The sequence below is a fragment of the Molothrus aeneus genome, chromosome 32 (assembly GCF_037042795.1).
Source record: "Molothrus aeneus isolate 106 chromosome 32, BPBGC_Maene_1.0, whole genome shotgun sequence".
NCBI classification, from domain to species: domain Eukaryota; kingdom Metazoa; phylum Chordata; class Aves; order Passeriformes; family Icteridae; genus Molothrus; species Molothrus aeneus.
Window position 1 is genome coordinate 596,070 of NC_089677.1, and position 24,012 is coordinate 620,081.

The 24,012-nt window shown below is 40.6% G+C and overlaps 1 protein-coding gene across 1 annotated transcript in view; it reads left to right on the forward strand.

The window, feature by feature from the left end:
- The window catches only part of ANO2 (anoctamin 2), a 148,990-nt gene that overhangs the window by 48,505 nt on the left and 76,473 nt on the right, over positions 1 to 24,012 (forward strand). Inside the window, exons 11-13 of the mRNA XM_066568424.1 lie at positions 5,831 to 5,965; positions 8,311 to 8,471; positions 12,321 to 12,403. Coding sequence (XP_066424521.1) covers positions 5,831 to 5,965; positions 8,311 to 8,471; positions 12,321 to 12,403 — 379 coding nt within the window. The remainder of the gene's footprint in view (positions 1 to 5,830; positions 5,966 to 8,310; positions 8,472 to 12,320; positions 12,404 to 24,012) is intronic.

Below are 24,012 nucleotides of genomic sequence, written 5' to 3' on the forward strand. Positions count from 1 at the left end.
AGTTTTACTTCTTTTCAAGGTTTGGCCTTTTGCTATTTTAAATTGCATTTAATACACAAATCCTGACTATTATTATCAATTATTATTATTATCATCATCATCATCATCAATTATTATTATTAAAAATAATAATAGTATTTCCCCTGGGTTTTTGAATCCACTAGAATTTGAGAATTTGAATATACCCTTCCTCCACAACATCAGCTTCTCCCTGCTACTCCGCTGAAGAGTTATTTTTCTTAAGAGCCAAAAAAACAAGGAAAAAACATAGTTTTACCTCTAAGTAAAATTTGCAGTTTCTGTTCTCCATGGAGTTGCAATATTTTGACAGAGGATTTTTTTCTTCTCCTATAAAGAATCACAATTAAAATTCCACAGTGCCTTGAAAGATAAATATATCTGTAATTTAGGTAAGTTTGACTCCAAACTTTTGTACCATTGGAGAAAATATATACCTAACGGCAAATATTTTTTAGGTAATGTTTTCAAACAAGATCTTTAATGAAAACAGCTTGATTAAATGGCTGTGGTGGCACATTTTTTCATTCTGTTTTCAGGGGAAAAGGTTCAGGTTCTAAAATCCATTCAAAACCACACTTTTAATCAATCTCTACTGGACATTCTTGATTTTTATGCCCATTATAGGGGGGAAAAAAGTGCTTTTACCTTGGACGAAGTCTCCTTTCTTTGTTTTCTGTATGCAGAACCAGCTGGCCTTTCTAAAGGACATTTTCTTTCCTACCTCAAACTCAGATGCATTGCAGTTTATCTGAGCTTCTGTAGTTGTTATTTTTCCCACTCTTAAAATTTTAATTAAAAAAGTTTTTCAGTCCCTTGGCATGTTGTTCCAAGGGGGATTGTCTTCTGCCAGGATCTTTTCTTGGCTTCCATATTGCTCCATTTGGGGCACTCTCTGAGTATCTGGATTTAGCACTGATATGTTCCTTCTTGAGAATCCTTGGATGGAATATGTGCTGTCAGGCACAACCCTGGTGGAAATCTCCATGATCTCTGAATGCACAGCAGCCTCAGTGCTGCTGCTGAGCAGTAATTCCACCCAGGTGTCCCAGATGGTTGTAATAAATGCTTGAATCTTGCCCTGAGAAAATTTTCAAGCGAAGAAAGAATGGCAAATCCAGAAAAGTTTCGACATAGGCAGCTCTACCTGGAGTGAAATCTTGGGGTGTTCGGCAGTATTCCTGATTGTCTTGTAGTGACTGGGGCTTTCTATATACTCCAGCAGTCTTTCTGAAAGAACTCTGCAGTTTTGAGATGGAAACTTCGGATGGTGGGAACTATTATCTCAGAATCAAATGAAATACCTCTGTTTTTAACTTACCATGTGCTAGAAAATGCTTCTCACTTTCTAAGGGTAGTCATAGTTCTACCTGCAGCATAATGGTTCATTTTCTTCTGGTTGCAAAAGTGCTGAAAGAATAAATTGTGTTCCTGGGGGCTGTTGCTGCAGGTCAGAGATGGAACATGGACCTGAACGGGGAAAATGTTTTAAACTAGCCTTGGCAGTAAAGGTGTTCTGACAGAAACTAAACTGCTTGTCCTCCTCCCCAACAGCAGAAACACCAGAATTTCACCGCCAAACTGTGCAAATAAGTATATTTGAAGACATTAGATGTATGTGTGACCATTTGCACAGGGGAAACCTACCCAAGAGGCAGCTGTAAATCAGTTTTGTTTTGCATAGAAACTATTGCATCTAAATGGCTCCTCCACCAAAAGGCTGGTGGAATGAAATGGAGACATGAAGCAACAGCTGGCCTAAAGTGGGCTGTGGAAATTTAAAAACTGAAGAGTTCTGCACCGATTTCCTGGTTAGGTGACTCAGTGTCCACAATGCCTTTTCCTTGCTTTTTTAGCTTTGTTCCTGAACGTCTCCAGAGTTCTTTCCAGCGTGTGTCACGCACCACACGCTTTATTCACATTCCAGGTACCCACACTTGTTTTCACAGAATCAAAACTGAAGGGTTTTTTCCTTCTCTCTTTCTCCCCCCCCTTCCCCAAACCTTAGTCTATTTATAAATTGCACAACTTGGCATGGGAGCACTATGGCCAACGTTTGAGCAGAGGGTTTAATAATCAGTTATTCTGTTTGATGTTGGTTTTGCAGCCAGACAGACCAAAGTGCATTGCAGATGTCTGGTTTAAGTGTTATATGGGTAAAGCAGAGGGAACCGAGCCAATGTTTCTGCTGTGATCTTCTCAACACTTCTAATTCTGGGAGGGAATACACTTTCTACAGGTGGTTGTTGTTGCTGTTGCTGTTGGGAGTTTTTTAATGCTGTTTCTGATAATCTGCTGGAAGAGCAGCTTTTGTTCAGTTTGTTCAGGAGTTATGGGTAATTTGACCAAATCTTTCCTTAAAGACGTGATTCTTGTTCATGAGAACTCAGTACTTGGTAGGTGGTCATTTAACCAGCCTTTATAAAGTCTTCTAAAATGAGAAGCACAAAATTTCATCTTATGATATTTCAACATACATAAGAAAAGCCTTGATAGGAACACTACACATTCTTTATCAAAGCCATTTGCCCTTTAGTTTGGGGATAACCCCTGCCTTCATGGAATATGTGTATATAAAGGGGCATTTCCCTTTGTGCCAGGGGCACACTTTTTGTGACATTCTACAGTATCCATGAGCACACACTTTAGCTTTGCCTGGATATATGTGAGGCATATGTGAATTAGCTACTGAGGTAGGGCAAGACTCTGGTCTCAATTCTCCTCTTTTGCCATGCCAGCTTAAATCGTAGATAATTCCTGTAGGATAATAAATCAGACTGGTTTTATCCCAATGTAAATGAGGGAACATGCCAAGTTCTTGGTGTAAATGTGTAAAAACTTGTAAAAATACTTTTTCTTGCCTTACATCATCCTCTACCCTTGAAGCACATTTTTGTCCTCCTCTGTTCATTTACTACTGAATCCAGCAGCAGCTGCAGTAGATGTTGATACAGGGGGTCACAGGTGTTTGCGCACCTTCACTGCTATTCAGAGGAACCAAAGAGTTGTTGGAACGTGTCACAGAAAAGACATGTCGGTGTCCTGTGTTCTTCTGACTTGATAAGCTCACATCTAAGTTGTTCATTATGTTTCCAAGCTCTGTCATTTCTTCTTCTTAGATTATTTCACTTTCTGGCACATTGGTGGACTGAGCTTGGGCAGAGCATCTTTATTATTTTCATTTTTCAAAACAGTTAAGTCACAAAACACAGTACAGTTTTCTTCTTAGCAACTGCATTTTTTCCATACTGCCAGGACATTGTTAAGCTCTTTTCACTTTCTTTTGGCATGGATACAAATAGCAACACTTCCCTTTATAGGTTACAGGTCACATTTCTCACTGGAAGGCTTAAAAATTTAAGGGGAAGCCTCTTGAGCCATAAACTTCAACTTTCATGACCCTGATCAGCAACTCTTTAGTGCTGCTGGCATTTGAACTCTTTCTGTACCAATCTATGGTCCTTTGTCAAAAGAACAGAGAGTTTTGAACAACTTTGGACGATTTTTTTGTGCCTGCTCTGACCTATTTGAAACACTTTACTAGCTGTGCGCATTCTCCATTTCTACAAACAGGGAAGCAGTAAGAAGATATAATCAGGATAATCTCCCTCTGGTCCTCCTTTTCCTGCTTTAGTGTCAAATTTAAGGTTGTCACTTCCCAGTCAGGAGGAAACTTGAGAGCAAATGGATCTTCCCTGTATCCTGTGCTGTTCCAACACCATTGCTGCTGTAAGTTGACTCACACAAGAGGCTTGAAGAAAACCTTTAGGCCTTCTGGTTAGTTCTATATTTCAATCAATTATTCCTTCTCTCATTTCATATTAAAAAAGTGCATTAAAATGTGTGTGTTAAACAAGTTATAATAACAACATAGTATACTAACAAACAGGTATATTAAAAATATATATTTATTTTCAAATGTGAAAATAAAGGAAAGCTTCTTATAATTATCACCAAAATTACCTGGCATGTGCCAGGTAAGAGGGCAGTCCCACAGTACATGGCTTCTATTTGCCACAAATATTTATCATTTCATAAAATATATAATTTCATAAAATATGCTATATCATATAATATTTCCTTGTATTCTCTGTACATCCATTGTCCCTAGGTGCTTCAAATCTTAACTTAGTGCCATTCAAGCCATGCTGTGATGATTTCACTTGTGCTGTTTGATAATTCATACAGTTTGTGGCTTAGGGTACCTTGCAGTATCAGGTGTAGAGGGTGTACTCTTTTCCTTGAAGATTCGTGAAATTTCACAGGTTCTGGATGACATCCCCTCATACTGAAGATAATGTTGTCTATATATCTCCTTAAAATGCTTTTGTTGTGCTTTCCCCTTAAGGACTGTTCTAAAGCATAAGCAAGTTTGGTTGGACACGAGAAATAGAGGCACTCAAAGAAGGCAAAACTGAAATAGGCAGGATTGCACTGCCAGTTTTCCATGGGAGAGCCTGGAAGCATGGAGTTAGCTGCAGCTGTGATGGTGTGAGAACAACAGCAGGATCAGTAGTAATAAAAATCCCTCACTGTTGCTTCCCTTATCCACCTCTTCTGAGATGGAAGTGACTGTGGAGTCTTGTCTTGCTGTCCCTTGGTTCTCTGCCATGATTGCACTCCTGCTCTGTCTCTCCTGTGGCATGTCTGGCCCTTAGACCCAACTTCTGGAGTAGAAGATTTCAGTTTGGGCCTCCAAAAATCTCATTTAAGCATTTTCAGTAGGAATGATGCAAATCTGGGGTGCTGAACTTGGATAAAACTTTCCTAAGGTAAATGGCATCAGAATAAATCTCGGACTGGGATTGTGCTCAACCTTTATGAGGAGGTCGTCTTTCTTTTATTAGACACAATATAATGAATTTATTGTAATTTTTGCTGCTGTCGAAGTGTAAATGTCTCACTGACTCACACTCCATGCCGTGCCCTGAGTGCTGTCTTTGTAACTGCTTTCTGTACAACACTGTCCATCTTCTTCTCTGGCTTGTGAAATGTTTTTAACCTTGTTGGGTTTTATCTAAATTTTGGTGAATTCTTGAGTTCTATGAAGGTCTTTGGGTTTTGCAATATTTGTAATCACTCCTAACTGTACATTAGAATGATCAGTGAGGGTCATCCATGCTTAGTTTACTTCTTGCAGTGTGATTCATGAAGATGCTGGGCTGAGTTCTACCAGTTATTTATCAACATCTGCAGTGGGCTGTTCTTCAGAACAGACACTGTTTTTTCTAACCACCTGTCCAGGGGCTGTTAACCTGACAAAATTATTCTTTCTGAAAAGCCAGTGCTAAGTGTGCAAGTAAACTTTCCTCCTTTAGCAGCAGTTCCAGATTAGTCATCTTTTAAGATACTAGAGGATGTTGTCAGTATGGTCCCATAGATGTTATTTCTATGACTCTCACTAACAGAATCCAGGAGTACAACAGAGGAAAAAAATTAATGTGCTCCTCTGAGGGATTAAGTATTTTCCAATGTTTTTTTCCTATTTCACTGACTTCTTTTAAGAGATGCAAAGACCACTACAGTTTTCTCTGAACAGATATTATGTATTGCAGTGATACCTGCTTAATTTCAGCTCAGGAGAATGTACCAGGACCATCTTTAACTTCTCAAAACAGAGAAGCCCAAATTGCCAAATGCCTGAATCATCCCCTTCATTGGTCCTATTGTCTTCAAGATCCACAGGGTTTTCATTCATGTTTTTCACAATTCGTATTTTAACTTTCTGGGTCTGTTTAATAGCTGTAAAATGCATTTTAAAATTATATCCTTGGCATGTGCTTTTTCTTTTTCTTTTTTTCCTCTTTTTCAGGAAGTATTTTGGAGAAAAGATAGGACTTTATTTTGCATGGCTGGGTTTATACACAGAATTCCTCATTCCATCTTCAGTAGTTGGGATTATTGTATTTCTGTATGGATGTATAACCATCGAAAGTGACATTCCTAGGTAAGCTTATCTGTGATCCATTGTTTGTTATTTGAAAATTATAAGACTTGAGAATAACTGGTTTTAGTCGTCTGAAGAGCGGTGATGTATAATTACCAGCCCCGTGAGCATGACAAACACAGAGGCATTGAAAAGCTATTTGAAGGGCACATATTTATTTGATTGGTCAGTGTCTCACTTCCTGAAACAGAAATAGATAGTGAGTCCACTGTATTGAGTTTGTTTTCTAAGATATTAATTTGCTTTTTATGAGTACACATAGCTCACTGCTCAATCAGAAAGTTGTATGAAACTCACCGAAATTAATGCCAACACTGTCCATGACTCTTGAAACACTTGATTCCCATTAAAATCAGACCATTTGTACAAGTAAGATGAACAATAGTACAAGACTTAGCAAATGCCAGCAGATCAAGGGATGTGATTCTGTCTCTTTGCCCCTCTCTGCTGAGCCCCCCCTGCAGAGCTGTATCCAGCCCTGGGCCCAGCACAGGAAGGACAGGGAGCAGCTGGAGCCAGGCCAGAGCAGGGACACCAAGGGGATCAGAGGGATGGAGCAGCTCTGCTGGGAGGAAAGGCTGAGGGAATTGGGATTGTTCAGCCTGGAGAAGAGAAGGCTTTGAGGTGACCTCACTGTGGCCTTCTGATGCCTGAAGGGAGCCCACAGGAAAGAGGGAGAGAGACTTGACAGGGGCCTGGAGTGACAGGACAATGGGGAATGGCTTCACACTGACAGAGAGCAGGTTTACATGGGATATTGGGAAGAAATTGTTCCTGTGAGGGTGGTGAGGCCCTGGCACAGGTTGGCCAGAGCAGCTGTGGCTGCCCCATCCCTGGCAGTGTTCCAGGCCAGGTTGGATGGGGCTCTGAGCAACCTGGGATAGTAGGAGGTACCCTTGCACATGGCAGGGCAGTTGGAACTCGATGATCTTTAAGGTCCTTTCCAACTCAACCCATTCTATGATTCTATATTTGGTCTTCACAGTATTCCCCTTCTAGACACAAAATAATGAGTTTTGTGTGTCCTGAGGGCAATATACTACACAAAGACTGCCAAAGTGATACCGTGATGTTAATGTCTGCTTCCCAGTGGAAAAAAAAAAAAAAAAATCTGTGTCTTATCTGTGTTTGACTTCTGCTGGAGACAAGATACTACAGTACTTGTATGCTGATCACACTCATGACAGTCCCTGAACTGTAAGCTTTTAAAATCACTGCAGTAGGACAAGGTTACTGATAAGTAAATGATGAACAGCCCCACATCTGCGGCAGGGTCTGTTTTCTTAGCTTGATCTGAATAAATCTTGGTGCTTGTCAGGGTGAAAGCTTGTACTAACATTTAAAATCCAATGAGATTTATGGCTGAGATGTATCTGCAACACCCTCTGCTGCCTTTTGAAATAGAGAATTACTGTAATGACATGAGACCCGGAAACAGCTGCATGCTTTTCAAACTATATAATATAAACATATTCATAATAGAGCTTGAATCGTCCTTTTTTTTCATTTGAAGTCATAAGGAAAAACCTATTTCAGGAGGGTCCATATAGGAACAATCATAATCACCGTATGCCAGCTATCACTGAAATAATGTGCCAACTCAGCTCATGATCCTGGCAAGGACATTTGAACTTTGCACTACTCAGTTCACCTAAGTGAGACTGTGCAGGTATGAAAGGCTTTCACATCCAAACATCATGGAAAGTACTGACAGCCCTGACAAGAAGTGTTTGGCCTGTTAAAGTGATAATGATAATGTTTTTTTCAAAGAGTTTTAGAAACTGAATACATACATAGCAAACAAGACAGAGTTTAAATGATAGTAATGATCTTAAAAGTAAAGATCTTAAAGTCTGTAAAAAATCTTTTCTCTCATATTTTTGTGCCACCATATAAAAAATGCATATTTTGACAACAGCACTGAATTTCTTTTGACACCACTTCAGTCTTTTTTTTCAGTGATTTAAATCTGATCTGTATCAAATCACATAACTTGACTGCAGAGATGCAAACTCCACTTTTGTGTTTGAATTTTGGTTTTTTAGTGTGCTTAACCTTGTCTTCAGTGATGTTGTCTTCCTTAACTCACTAATACAGCGCATTGATCAGTCTGGTTGAGTGTTGCATCATTTTCCTGTTGGCAAGGTGCCTATAAGGGTTTAAAAAATTACTATCCATGGCAATGAACCTTGAAGAAACACACAGCTCCTGCTCTCTGCAAGGGCAGGCCACAGATATTGCAGACAGCTTGTAGTAGCTGTGATGTGCTGCTTGATATCAGTACTGCACATCCACAGTTTCTGAGCTGGGATACTCAGAGGAACCTGTGCCCTTGTCTGTCACAGCAAAGAGATGTGTGACCAACGCAATGCCTTCACCATGTGCCCCCTGTGTGACAAGTTCTGTGATTACTGGAACCTCAGCTCTGCCTGTGCCACTGCTCGAGCGAGTCACTTGTTTGACAACCCTGCCACAGTTTTCTTCTCCATCTTTATGGCTCTCTGGGGTAAGTATTGCTTTGCAAGCTATTTGGACTTTTCACAGCATAACAAAGTGCTGTTTGATTGAATGGGATCCCTATAGCTTTTGGAAGCTGGCAATCCTCAGAAGTCCAGGGAGAGCTGTCTGTATTGAGACTGGGGAAATAAATATCACTATCAACAGAAAGCCCTGGAACAAATGGAGTTGTGTAGTTCAGAGAAGAAAAAATGCTTTTTCTTCCTCTACTGTCGTGTTTAGAATCACAGAGTTATCAAGTCTGGAAAAGATCTAAAAGATCGTCAAGTTCAGCCTATGACTGATCTTCACCTTGTCAACTAAACCAGAGCACTGAGTGCCATGTTCAGTTGTTTATTAAACATCTCCAGGGATGGTGACTCCATCACCTCCCTGGGCAGCCCCTTTAATGACAATGGGAAGAAATTCTTCTTGAAGTCCAACCTGAACCTCCCCTGGCACATTCTGAGGCCATTTTCTCCACAGAGGACATTGCGCTGTTAATGGCACTTCTAAACTTTGCCATGTATTTGCTAATTTTTCTTCATTTTCCATCAACATATCACACCCATTTAATACCTTCTGCATTTGGGACCAGAATGTATTTGAGGATTAGTATGGTGCAAACAGCTGAAAGGGTCTAATTTAGTCATGGTCCCACTTTCTTGTGGGACAATTCAGTCACATAATTTTATCAAAATTTTATGGGATTCCAAGAGCAATGGGGCCACTATCATTTAAATTATAATATATTTTAGAATATTCCATGTCAACAAGCTTGGTTTTCTTTAATGGCAAATATCCCTGTCTCCATGAGGATATCAAAACACTCCATAAACATGAATGAATGCATTGTAGTATTACTCCTATTTTTCTGACCTCACCTCTGCCCTGGAAAGCATGTGTACTGTGCTTGCATGAATTTTTGCTGGTGTTATGCTCTCCTTTACTCTACAGCTTGTTTATTGTAAAGTTAAACGTGTTATTGCTACTGTAAAATGATTTTTTTATTTCCCTATTCATTGTTCCCAAAATGAGATTATCATTCTTAATATGAAACTGAGAAAATATGTTATTCTGTTATAGCCATCCCTCTGCAGCCAGTGTGTTATTCTTTGCAAGCCTATTAAGATTTTACGGCTTGTTTGAGAAAGGTCTGATTGGTGACTCGGCATTGGGTGAGGACAGCAGAAGGTTTTTAAGGAACTTGCAGACAGAACAGATCACATGGAAGCAAGAAGCATTTATTTTCCAGTTCCTGGAAGCCCTAGAGCAAACATTAGAGAGAATTATGACTGAGAAATAGAAAAAAGAGGATTATTTATAGATTCTCAGAAGAATTCATTATACTACTTCAGATTACAGGGTAGACTGGCAGATTAAGTGTCACCTGCTGCTGTGAAGCTTAAGATAAATAAAATATAATTTTCCTGACAAAAAAACTCTACTGTAAACTGGCATCCATGCAAATGACAATTGCCACTGAACCTCATCCATAAAAATTGTATTTTAGTATCAGCAATGCAAGGTGCAAAAGAAAATGTTGATATATCCTTGCACTCAGACAAATTAGTGGAATCTGTTATGGAACAGAACAGGACGAAAAGTTCCATATGCACTGCTTTTAAAAAAAGGCATATAAAAATAACAAAATTCTTTCAGAGCTGTAGCCCTCCTCCAAAAAATGTTTCCCACAGATTAGAAAAGTCTGTTCTTGGGACTATGATAACTGAGCTTGTCAGTTCAAGAAAATACAGCTGGCACACACAAAAAGCAACAAAGCAAAATAATGGAGTCTTTACTAACTCTGCCCAGCTTTCATATTAAGTATTACATTACATCAAATTTTGCTGCCCTACTATTAGAGGCTGTGCTGGCTATAGCTAGAGCTCAATCTGTTTAATGGCAGAGCTCACTCACACACCCATTCCAGCTGTATAGTTAAAAGAGCAAACTGTGGTGATCTGGGGCAGCTTAATTTCGTGAGGGTGTTGGGCACAGGAATTCATTTGTCTCGCTTGTCTTCTCCCATTCTTTAGAAAGCAGAAGGCTTCCTATGGTTAATATCTCCAAAGGAATCATGCTTTAAGTGGCTGATCCTGATTCCTCATGAAGTATCTTTGTGATTCTAGCAGTCCTGCTGCAAATGTCCATATTCAGAGTAATGCCTGGCTGACTGGGCTTGATGTCACTGGTGTTCTGGTGTAAATTTCAGTGTCAGATGCCTTAATTAGAAATTTTACAGAATCACAAATCACCCAAATGGGTTGGAAGGGACCTTAAACCTAATTCAGTTCCAGCTGCCCTGCCATGGACAGGGACACCTTCCACTATCCCAGGTTGCTCGGAGCCCCATCCAGCCTGGCCTTGGACACTTCCAGGGATATGGCAGCCACAGCTTCTCTGGGAAACTTGTGCCAGGGCCTCACCATCCTCACAAGGAAGAATTTCTTTCCAATATCCAATCCAAACCTGCTCTCTGTCAGTTTAGTTTTTCTGCTGGTGTAAGTCAGCTCAGACGTGCTGATTTCAGAGCTAAATGTTGAACTGAGCTTTTGTATTACAGAAAAGAATGGAATGAGTAATAGCACCCTAGAAAATAACCAAATGTTTTTGTTTTTAGGATATCTAAAAACCCTTGAGTTTTCAAACCATGCTAAACAAAGCTTTTATATGTTCTCTCTTCTAAAAGGGAGGAACACAGATAGCAACTTCATTGCTTAATGTCTGGATTTGCTTTCAGTGTGCTGCCAGTCCTGTCTTTAAATGATATTTATTTCTTATATAATGGGATGATACCTGTGAAGAAAATATTTGCAGCTAACTGTTGGGATAGATAATGACTTGTAAGAGCCAGGTTATTTTCACAGAGTTCCCACTTTTCTCAGGGTTATCTGACAGTGTAGATGCAGTCAAGAGAAGCTGATTGGATTCTCCACTGTTGTCTGTCTTGTGGGGTTATCTACAGGATGTTCAAAGTGATGTAAACACTGCTGTGATCTAACAGTGTTTTTACAATACCCTTTTCACCCACTGAAGAAGTGAGATGAAGCATAAGAAAATGAAAAACAGTGCCCCAGGTTTTATAGGTACAGCTTTATTGGTAGAGTTTTGGTGTTTTTAGTTGGCAGGTACCAGTTTAGCATTGATATTGTTATTGTTATCTGAAAATACCTGTCCACAACCCAAGATATAGAAGTGCTTTTTCTAATACATCTGTAAGTCCATAAATTAGAAGCAACTAGGAAAAGGGCTATACTGAGTTAACAGCAATTATGAGAGGACAGCCAGGAGAAAAATATGTAAATATGGGACAAGATGAAAATATCTGTTCCTTCTTATTAGTAAAAAAAGGAGAGGCAGAAGGCTGAACCAGAGGCCAGCCCTTTAGGGCAAAATCACCATGTCTTTGACAGTAAAAAGCATTTTTACATTGAAATATATTACATGTAATATACTTCAAAATATCTCTTTCTACATCTTGCTAAGGATTCTAGTTATTTCAGTAGCAGGCTAAACCTACCTCAGAATGCTTCATGCTGAATTAGGAGAGATGATGTCATCCGTGGATACTCACAGTTATGGGCTCAGTTCCATTCCCTGACAAGACCTTAACAGTGGCTCTGGACAACCCATGTTCCATCTTTCTGTATTTTATTTTTAAAAGGTAGTAATTATTGTCCCACTGCTTTGCTTGAATTCTTTGTTAAAATTGGGCCTGAGGCTATTTCTTAGTTCTTAATTTTAAAGGGTCTAGCATAACGGGATTCAAATATACATTGAAGCTTATAAGTAACACAAATGTTTACCACAAGGCTTTGGATTTATCATTTTTTAAATTGTTTAATTTCTTTTAAAGCTACCATGTTCCTTGAACAATGGAAGCGTTTGCAGATGAGATTGAGTTACTTCTGGGATCTAACTGGACTGGAAGAAGAAGAGGTAAATCTCCTCTCCCTGGGCTAATTTACTGTGTTAATTATTCTATAGATGCATATTATAAAAGCATTGATGTATAGATTTCTCATGAGTGTTCTCCAGCCCAATGCAGTTTGTGGCTGTGTTTAGATAAAGGACTGTAACTGATACAGTTTGAGTATTAATGTTTATTTAGCAAATCCTCACCTATATCTTACTGTTCAGCACTCTGAAGTTAATAATGAATGTTGAAAAGGCTTATAAGGTAAGAACAGATCATGTTTTGCTGAGAATGCCCATCTGCCATTGTACAGTGTGCAATAACACAATGACAACTGAATAAATACTTTGTCATGTCACTTCATAATGTGTAACATGAATTCTTTGTGATGATGACAGCCACAGGTCACAGTACCATCAGCAATTTTTGCATCGAGGTCTGGGTGGACATCTATGATGCCTTAGATACATCATCCCAAGCTCAAGGTGCTCACCAACAGAGCTGTTTCAAAACAATAAATAGTGTGGGTTTATTCAGAAAGAGCTTTCCAATGAGCCATGGGGTCTCCAGACATAACCTGAACTGACTGAAAATGAGATATACTCGTTTATTGGTATTTAAAATGTCCCTGATTTTGTTCATAGTTTCATCCTTTGATTTGCTCTAATGATTCTCTCTCATCCAAGGATTCATTTCTAACCCTGACAAAAGAAAGTGCACTGACTAAAATCATAAATAATTATCATACTAAGAACAGGTAGACTTGGGACTTTCCCCTGGCATTAGATGCTGAGATGTCTCTAGAACAGGGTCATATTCCCAGCATCTTGGTTTGCTGGGAGGATTTGAATCCATGTTTTCTCTTCATGTTCCAGCAAAGTTCCTTAAACAACAAGCCATCTACAAGTCTTCAGCCCTGCTAGTAGAGCTCAGCTCAAACAGGAGATAAATAACAGGAGCAAATACCATAGGGGAAAAGCAAGCTGACATGATGAACTTCATGATATAGCATGGTAGTGATGTTATTCCTCTATTTCCTATTTCCCAGATCAAAATATTTGGGTAAAACAAAACAAAAACAAATTAAAAAAAAAAAAAGGAAACAAAACAAAACCCAAACCAAAAAAGACCCTGAGAACAGACAGCACACTCTAGTATTCCTCTTCTTCCATCACTATCCCGTAATGCAGAAATATTCCTTCACTGCTGACTTGGCAACAACCTCCTCTCTTTTGTCTCTGTTTCTCAGCTTTTTCATGACTGTCTCCCCTGTTATGGTGTGGATGATGCTCACAGTACAACCCAGTACTCCCAGTCTGTGAGTTGTCACACAAACCCAGTGCATTAGCACATCACAAATTACAGCTTGTCCCACATGGGATGTCAAACTGCTCCCTGCCAGAGATGTACCAACTGCAGGGCAAACTGAGAGGCTGGAGAGCAAACTCTGGGTGGGCTCTGTGGCATATTTGATGAACCACCTTATTTTTCTGATTTTCTGAAGGCCTCCACCATCAGAAAATAGGAGGACACCTGCTGGATGAAGGGGAGTGGGAATGGGTCCTACTTGGGGAGGTAATTAAAATTCCTTGTGACCCCCATCACCTACCCAGGTGCCACTTCAGAACCGGTATAAGGCTCTGGATGAGGAGGGTCAGCCAGATGATATAGAAGAAAATTATCTGCCCAGTTACGCTTCATCTGTGAGAAGGATCACCACCTGTAACATCAAAAAGAAAAGAGGTATAGTCGTAGTGGGTGACTCCCTTCTGAGGGGAATAGAGGGCCCCATATGTTGACTTGACCCATCCCACAGACAGATTTTCTGCCTCCCTGGGGCCTGGGTATGGGATATTATCAAGAGATTCCCTGGGCTGATTTGGCCCTCTGATTATTACCCACTGCTGATACTCCAGGCTGGCAATGATGAGATTAAAAAGAGGACTGTCAGGACAATTAAAAGGGACTTTAGGGCACTGGGTCAAGTGGTTGATAAGGAAGGAGCACAGGTGGTGTTCTGGTCAGTCCCTTTGGTGGCAGAGACAAACAACAAGAAGGAATAGGAGAGCCCACATTACCAACAAGTGGCTCAAGGGTTTGTGTCATCAGCAGAATTTTGGGTTCTCTGATCATGGAGCAACTTTTAAGGCACCTGGCTTGCTGGAACCAGATGGACTTCATCTCTCTGTTAAGGGCAGAAGGATTTGGCTTGTGAACTGGCAGAACTCACTGAGAGGGCTTTAAACTAGTTGGAAGGGGGAAAGTGATGCAGCTAGGCTCTCTGGAAGCAGGCCCAAGTGTGGTTTTAGGAGATTTAGGAGTGAAATCAGTAGCCCAGCTGAAGTGCATGCATACCAATGCACTCACCATGGGTAACAAACAAGAAGAGCTGGAGGCCATGGTGCAGCAGCAGAGCTATGATGTAATTGCCATCACGGAAATATGGTGGGATGACTCTCACAGCTGGAGTGCTGCACTGGATGGCTAGAAGCTCTTCAGAAGAGACAGGTAATGGATAAGAGGTAGAGGGGTGGCCCTTTATATTAGGGAGGCTCTTGGTGCCATGAGTATTGAAAATAATGACAATGAAGTTGAATGCCTATGGGTAAGAATTAAGGGGAAAACCAACAAGGCTGACATCCTACTGGGAGTCTGATATCGTCCACCCAACCAAAAAGAAGAAGTAGACAGCTTACTCTCTAAGCAGCTGGAGAATGTTTCAGGATCACCAGCCTTTGTTCTCGAAGGTGACTTTAACCTACCAGACATCTGCTGAGAACTTAATACAGCAGAAAAGAGGCAGTCCAGGAAGTTCCTAGGGTGTGTGGAGGACAACTTTTTGTCACAGCTGGTGAATGAGCCCACCAGATGAGGTTAGACCTGTTGTTTGCAAATAGAGATGGACTGGTAGGAGATGTGGTGGTTGGAGGCTGCTTGGGGCACAGTGATCATGAAACTATAGAGTTCTTGATATTTGGTGAAATCAGGAGAACATCAATAAGACTTTTTCATTGGATTTCTGGAGGGCAGACTTTGGCCTATTTAGGAGATGTATTCAGAGAACTCCTTGGGAAGCAGCCTTAACAACAAAGGAGCCCAGGAAAGGTGGGCATGCTTCAAAACAGAGATCTTGAGGGCACAGGATCAGACTGTCCCTGTGTACTAAAAGATGAGTTGATGAGGTAAATGTCCAGCCTGGATAGGAAACAAGGTTTCAAAGGAATTTAGGAATAAAAAGAGAATGTATCATCTTTGGAAGGAGGGTCAGATCTCTCAGGAAGTATTTAAGGGGGTTGCTAGGGCATGTTGAAAAAAAATTAGAGAGACCAAAGCTCATTTAGAACTTAATTTGGCAGCTTTTGTAAAGGATAATAAAAAAAGTTTTTACAAATATCTTAACAGCAATAGGAAGGGTAAGACCAACCTTTGTTCTCTACTGGATGAGAGAGAGAACTCAGTAACTGCAGATGAGGAGAAGGTGGAGGTGTTTCACACCTTCTTTGCCTCAATCTTTAGTGGGAAGATGTCTTGTCTTCAGTACAGCTGTCCTCCTGGGTTGGAAGATGGTGTAAGGAAGCAGAATGGTCTCCCTGTTATCCAGGAGGAGGCAGTCCAAGAATTGCTGAGCTGCTTGGATGTTTATAAATCCATGGGACTAGATGGGATCCACCCCAGGGTGATGAGGGAGCTGGCAGATGAGCCTGCAAAGCCACTCTCCATCATTTACCAGCAGTTCTGGCTCACTGGTGAAGTTCCAGATGACTGGAAGCTGGCCAAAGTGACGCCCGTTCACAAAAAGGGTGGGAAGGAGGACCTGATCTCAGTACCTGGTAAGGTTCTGGAACAGTTTATACTGAGTGTCACCACGCAGCGCTTGCAGGATGGCCAGGGTATCAGACCAGCCAGCATGGCTTTAGGAGGGATATGTTGTGTTTGACCAACCTGGTCTCCTTTTATGACCAGGTGACCTGCCTGATAGATTCAGGAAAGGCTGTGGATGTTGTGTACCTGGACTTCAGCAAGGCCTTTGACGCTGTCTGCCATAGCACTCTCCTGGAAAAGCTGGCAGTACATGGCTTGGACAGGAGCACAATTTGCTGGGTTAGGAACTGGCTGGATGGCCGGACCCAGAGGGTGGGGGTGAATGGTACTGCATTCAGGTGTCAGCCAGTCACTGGTGGTGCCCCTCAGGGGTTTGTGCTGGGGCCAGTTCTGTTCAATATTTTTATTGATGACATGGCTGAGGGGATTCAGTCTTTCATTAGTAAATTTGTGGATGACCCTAAGCTGGGGGTGTGTGTCAATCTGTTGGAGGGTGGGGCTCTGCAGAGATACCTGGAATGATTCGATGGATGGGCAGAGTCGAATAGGATGAAGTTTAATAAATCCAAGTGCCAAGTCCTGCATTTTGGCCAAGGTAAACCGCTGCAGCATTATAGGTTGGTAAGAATGTGTCTGGACAGTGCCCAGGCAGAAAGGCACCTGGGGGCACTGGTTGACAGCCAGCTGAGTATGAGCCAGCAGTGTGCCCTGGGCAAGAAGGCCAGTGGCATCCTGGCCTGTATCGGGAATAGTGTGGCCAGCAGGAGCAGGGAGGTCATTCTTCCACTGTACTCGGCACTGGTGAGGTCACACCTTGTGTGCTGTGTCCAGTTCTGGCCACTCAGTTTAGGAAGGACGTTGAGACACTTGAGCACACCCAGAGAAGGCAACAAGGCTTGGAACACAACCCTTGTGAGGAATGACTGAGGGAGCTGGGGGTGTTTAGCCTGGAGAAAAGGAGACTCAGGGGGGACCTTATCACTCTCTACAACTCCCTGAAAGGTGGGTGTAGTCAGGTGGGGTTGGTCTCTTTCTCCAGGCAGCAACTGACAGAACAAGAGGATACCGTCTTAAGCTACACCAGGGGAAATATGGGTTGGATATTAGGAAAAAGTTTTTTATAGAAAGGGTGATAAAGTTCTGGAATGGCCTGCCCAGGGAGGTGGTGGAGTCACCATCCCTGGATGTGTTTAAAAAAAGACTGGATGTGGCACTTGGTGCCACGGTCTATCTGTCAGGACATAGGTTGAACTTGATCTTTAAGGTCTCTTCCAACCTAGTGATTCTGTCATTTTGTGATTCAAGTTCATCACTCACAGTTCAAAATCCTTATCTTTAGCTTAATATTTGCAAAATGCTGTGAAAGAATCTATAGGTTTGTGAGGTCCTGTGATGAAGAGGCCTAAAGTGGTAAAAGTCAGTGGACAGGAACTATAGGATCAGCAAGAATCCTTTATTTATGACAAAGAAAGGAGTGCCAGACAAATCTCAGCGCAAGCTGAAGAATTAGGAACTTGTAAGATAAGACTGGAATGGACCTTGAGGGGCCATCCCTTGTGCCTTGTAGGATCAACTCTACTTAAATCATTATGGAGAGATATTTGTCTAATTTGTTCTTAAATAAATTCAGCAGTGGAGATTTCAATTCCTCCCTAGGTAATCTACTCTAATACTTCTCTATCTGTCCTGCTAACAAGCTTTTCCTAGCAGTTTTCAAATCTCCTTGCTACATGGTAATTTTTTTTCTCTCACTTTTTTTTTTCTTATTTTAGCTTCTAAGGATCAAGACAGGGATTACTTCTGTCCTATTTTCAGCATAATTCAACATAATATCATGTTTCTGTCACCCTTGTTTGTTTAAGATGAACAAGCATCTGCTCTTTCAGTCTTAGTTCCTAAATATTTTCAGAGACTCATAGAACCACAGAATGCTTTGGGTTGGAAGGGACTTAAATTTCATCTTGTTCCAACCCCCTGCCATGGGCAGGGACACCTTCCACTAACCCAGGTTGCTCAGAGCCCCATCCAACCTGGCCTGGAGCACTTCCAGGAATAGGGCAGCCCCACACAGCTTCTCTGGAAAACCTGTGCCAGGGCCTCAGCACCCTCACAGGGAAGAATTTCTTCCTGATATCCAATCTAAACCTGCTCTCTGTCAGTGTGAAGCCATTCCCCCTTGTCCTGTCTCTCCAGGCCCTTGCCAAGAATCTCTTTCTCCATCTTTCTTGTAGGCTCTCTTCAGTTACTGGAATGATTTTCTATGTATCTCTTTATTCTTGTTCCTTTCTGGCCATTTTCTGGTATATCCAGATCTTTTTAAAAGAATAATAGACATGTCTCTTGACATGACATGCAGAAAATGACAGAGCCAGAGGACAAAGTCTCAGGCTGCATCAAGGGGAATACAGGTTGGATATTAGGAAAAAGTTTTTCATGGAAAGAGTCATAAAGTTCTGGAATGGCCTGCCCAGGGAGGTGGTGGATGTGTTTAAAAAAAGACTGGATGTGGAACTCAGTGCCACGGTTTAGCTGTGGTGTTAGGGTATTGCTTGCACTCAATGACCTTTAAGGTCTCTTTCAACCTAGTAATTCTGTGAATTCTGTGGAAATCATGCACTGTGTCATCTCCTGTCACTTCTTGGTACTTCAACAAAACCCCAAAAGTTAGATCAGGTTTTGTTCACCTTTTATCCATAAGATTCCTAAAGATTAGGATAAATTTGTCTGTAGAAAGTTACTGGCATCAGATTTCAGTGACGGTGAAGTCTTTACGAGTGTTGAAAGTTATGTTGGAAAAGGGAGATTTGTGTCTGATCAGGTTAGGCTAGAAAGGACCAGAAGTGGGATCAGTTAAAAGAGCAAGAAAGGGGCAAGGAAGAAGCTCAGGAGGATTAGGAGTTTTAAGACTAGATGGAGTTAAGTTATTTATTATCAATTTTGTTAGGAAGGGAAGGTACAGAACTAAATCAGGGAGAAAAACAACCATAAATTTGAAGAGCTGAGAAGTACTTTGTGAAAGTTATATTGAAATAAATGCCTTTGGTGTAATTTTTGTGGACATTGGCTATAAACCTTTCAGTAAATTGCTTTATTTAAACACACTGGGCCAAATCTCTTGCTTCAAAAGAGTCACACAAGATATTAATTTAGTTCTATTTATTTGTAAATATCTTGGCAATGGCAGTCTGGGAAAGCAGACTCCCTAAGGCTTCTGTGCATCTTTGCAGCTGGCAGCTGTACAGACTTCGATAATTTGTGTTTGGACACCTGAAATCCACAAAAAGAATGGCAAGCATTGGATACCAAGTGAAAAACAGCTAATTGTGTTGAAAAGCAATAGAGCATCCAATAAACAAATGGGAGAGAGAAAGAAAAGAAAGAAACTCAGATCAGTACCATGAGAGCAGACAAAGCCTTGTGAACACTGAGCATAAACACACACAGAACCACAGAATCACTGAGGCTGGAAAGGACCTCCAAGGTCATTGAGTCCAACCTTTGACCAATCCTCACCTTGTCACCTAGACCAGAGCACTGAGGGCATGTCCAGTCCTTCCTTGGACACCTTCCAAGATGGTGACTCCACACCTCCCTGAGCAGCCCATTCCAGTTTTTTAATAACCATTGCAGTGAAGAAATTCTTCCTGAAATTCCTCTACTCAATGTGCCTTGCCACAGATGTGTGACTGTGTAACAAAACAAAAGAGGTTGTGCATATCATTCTAGTTCAGAGTGTGTAATAAGTGATATGGCCAACAGTAAACCAGGAATAGAGATGGGAGAATCCATACCTTCTTCTGCTTGGTGATGAAGTACAAATGGACTCCAATTAATGACTGGGTGGTAGAAACTCTTGCCTTCCCATGAATCTTCAGAAACGGTATTTCCAGGATATTTCTACTTTCATTTTTTTGGGTGGAAGAGATTTTCCCATTTTGCCAATGATCCTGTGTAAACTGAAATAGAAATGCAATTACAAAAGATGAAATTTTAGAATTTGGGCAAGAACATGGAAGTCAAATGGATAGAAAGTCTGCATTACCTGAAATGCCAAGGAATCTCCACTCACTGGTCTTGGTATTGTTCAAATAGTCAAGCTGTTATAGTGTTTTGTCATAACAGGGAGGAACTTGGATGTCTGTCTTCCTTAGGAATATTTAATTTCAATTTAAAATCCTGTGTTCTGTAAAATGTTTGCCAACCATTTTAGTTTACTTGAAAACTAATTCCCAAAGTCTGGTTATTCCTTTTGCTATTTGATGAGTTTAAAAAAACCCCATAATTATTGAACTCTTAAGGGAAGTCTTTGATGTCACTGTGGATTACTGCTGAGTTATGACTAATAAGGAAGGTAGATTGAGTAAAAGAGAATGAAACAATATTAAAAAGCAAGCTGACATGGTTACATTAAATATGTTTACAGGTACATTCCATTCTCACCTAACTTGATCTTGATTTAACTATATTTTCTCTACCATGGTTTCAAAATTCATTTTGATCTGATCAGTTTGATTGCTTCACTTTGTCATCCACCTTGCAAATGATAGGAGCAGACTCCTTTATCTGAAGTTTTAATAGTGTCTACTAAGCCACAAAGCATGAGATATTTTTGGTTGCTAAAATCCTCAAAGAGGAGGCTCTAATAAAATAACTGTGTAGCCCTCTTGTCCAGTATTGGTAAAAGGGGAATTTGTAGCTACAATATTTTTTCTTGTTTCAAATCTCTCCTTTCTGCATCCTCAAGTTTCTTGTGCCAGTGAGATCTTTGTTTGGATTGTTTTCTCCAGATGCAGTATCTCACATTTGTCCTGTAACTATTCTAATTTTCCTGTTGGGTCCATGTTCCCAAATATTTTTAAATTTCTTTGTATGTTTTTTTAGTAACCTTTTTTGGGTTTCATTACTCCTTCCTGTGAATCTTCCCTGACCTTCATTAAATTCTTTCTAACACTAATTAGTTAGTGATCCTTGATTAGCCCTGTTCTTCTAAACAAATCCTTTCAGCGTTAGATTTAAGTCCTGTGTTTAGGTGGATGAGAGTTTCATTAGGATAGTTGGGGACGGAATGCTGAAGAATGAATGGTTATCCCTCAGCTCTTTGGGGAAACTGTTTAGTACCAGTTATTGCTCCACTAAAAGATTACATGAAGGCACACTTTAAACATGTTTAAAGTTGTAAACTGTAAGAACAAAGTCAGATGAAAATTTCTTTGCTTTCCAAGAAGTTGGTAAAGGTGTGTGATTACATTTTTTCACTCCCAGACTGTTGATATATTTCACTCCCAGAATATCCTGGGCCTTCAGCATATTTTCCTCCTTTATTTCTCTTCTACAGACATATCAACATGCTTTCATTTACTTTCATTGATTCCTTTTCTGTTGTAATGACCTACTCTGTCCTTTCTAGAACTGAATTTTCTTCAAGGCTCAAAACAGTTCGATTTTTTTTTTTATTGGTAGTCTTGATTCCTTGGGGTGTTGGGACGGGGCTGCTTAAAGGCTGGGTTACTTAGGGTGGCACAAGTTCTTCCCTCCCCTGGGTTCAGAGAGGTTAAGTCTGTCTTTATCCAGCACTGCCCCACTAGGAACAGGGACCACCTTGAGATCATTCTTTGTTCCTCTCCTCCTTTCCACTGACTCAGGAGATCCAGGTAGGTAAGCAGGGTTTGCCAGGGATGTGCCCCTTGGAGAACACATAAGATAGGGAATCAGGTGCTGTTTACAGGGGCCTGAAGTGACAGGACAAGGGGGAATGGCTTCACACTGACAAGAGAGCAGGTTTAGATTGGATAATGGGAAGAAATTGTTCCCTGCGAGGGTGGAGAGGCCCTGGCACAGGTATTCCAGAGAAGCTGTGGCTGCCCATCCCTGGAAGGTCAGGTTGGATGGGGCAGCCTAGTCTAGTGGAAAGTGTCACTGCGCATGGCAAGGGGTTGCAATGGGATGATCTTAAATGTTGCTTCCAACCCAGACCGTTGTGTGATTCTACAATTTACACTCATCAGTATAGGAGTATTTAAATGGGTTGGATTTGAATTGTGTGAGGAACAACCATAAATGATGCTATATTCTGCTACAGTTACCCACAAAATATGTTACCTGCTGTTGAAATGGCAGCATTTGGTTGTTTGGTCCTAGCTTAAGGGAACTTCAAAATATGAGGCCAAATTTCAAAATTTAGTTTTACAGGTATTTTCCCAAAGCATTACCACTGTTCTTGCTCAATGAAAGCAAACAAAGGCATAAAATCTCTCTTTCTGTCTGGGAAATACAGTCGCATAATAGAACCTTCTAGTTTCTCTTGATGAATTCTGTTTTATGTTGCTCTAGAATATCTTTAATGACTGAGTTCCTGTATACTTACTCAGTAGCTTTTAACATTCCTAAACTTGTGTTCATGGTACATGACTTATTCAAGCTTTTGCTTTAATTTTTCATTTATCAGAGTTACTTTGAAAGTGATCTGACTAAAAAGATTGTGATAATCTACCAGTGACTCCATCCTGTCATATAAAACTATTTTTCCTTGATGAGCATCCTATTAATAGGGCAGTCTAAACAGATCCTTGGTGTGAATGACAAACTCTTCCCTAGACTTCTCACCCCCTGCATCCTATGTCACCATCATAAGAAATAGAGGGTTTAAGTCCTTGATTTCTAATAATTAACTCTTTTGCAGCAGAGAACAGCTGGGTTCTCTGTTCCACTCATTCCACATTTCCATCTGGCTTTGGGGCAGCAGCTGGGTCATTCCAATTTTTATTTGTGGAAACCTTCCTTCCCATCAGTGTGAACTGCTTAGCTGCTCTGCTTGTGTTCAGGATGTTAGCATAAGGATGTTCAAGTAATTTTCAGTGGGTCTTTGCCTTTACTTAAAGTGTATGGCTTAATTTTTTTGACAACTCCTTTGGTCTGTAAAATCTGGCATAGTTGCTACGGTTCTAATTTTTTTTTTTTTAAATACATTTCATGTGTTTGTCCTGCATGTTTGTAAAATTTTATTATCATGTTCTTTCTAAATCAAAGGGAAATTAAGGAGAGATTGGTTCACATTAGTTATTCTTATCAAACTCAATCATTATCTACAGAGGCTTAATTTGATGAATAGTGGATACACATGTGTATGTTTGAGGCAAATCCTGGAGACCACTCACAAAGAAAATTCTCACTGTCAACATGAGTTTTGCCTGAGTAGATATTTCATATTTTGGCTCTTTGTTTTCAGAATGGGAATTATCGTTTTCCACTTGGAGCACTCATTTGTCCTCGCAGTACCTTGGCTCACATGGTTTTCAATAAGTGTACTGGCAACTTCCAGCATCCTGGGATTCAGATCTATCTCTACATGGACATTTGGCCTTTGTGAAGACATCACAACTACTTCTAGCTTGCTGTCCTAAGTGTAGGACTCTTCCCATTTTCAGACAAAGAATTGATTCTGAACCACACTCTTTTTACAGCTGAGTGGAATTGTCCCTTCACATCCATGGATGCATGGGTCAAACATCCCTAAATCTGGACTGCAAAGAAATATTTGGTGCAAAATACTCATAAAAGGAATATATACAAAATGCATTCCAGAGAGCACTTTAGTCTGTTCAGTCAAGGGTAAGATGACTTGACAAATTCAACAAAGACAGATCAACTACTATTCCAATCCAGGTGTAAGGCAGTTAAAAGGATACTGGAATGTCTTACTAGGGAAGTTAAACATAAATTTGGCCAAATTTGAACAGAATATGCTCTCAGAGCAAAATTGTCAATAGCAAAAATTAATTTAGTGTACAATGTTTTGCTTGGCATTTATTTT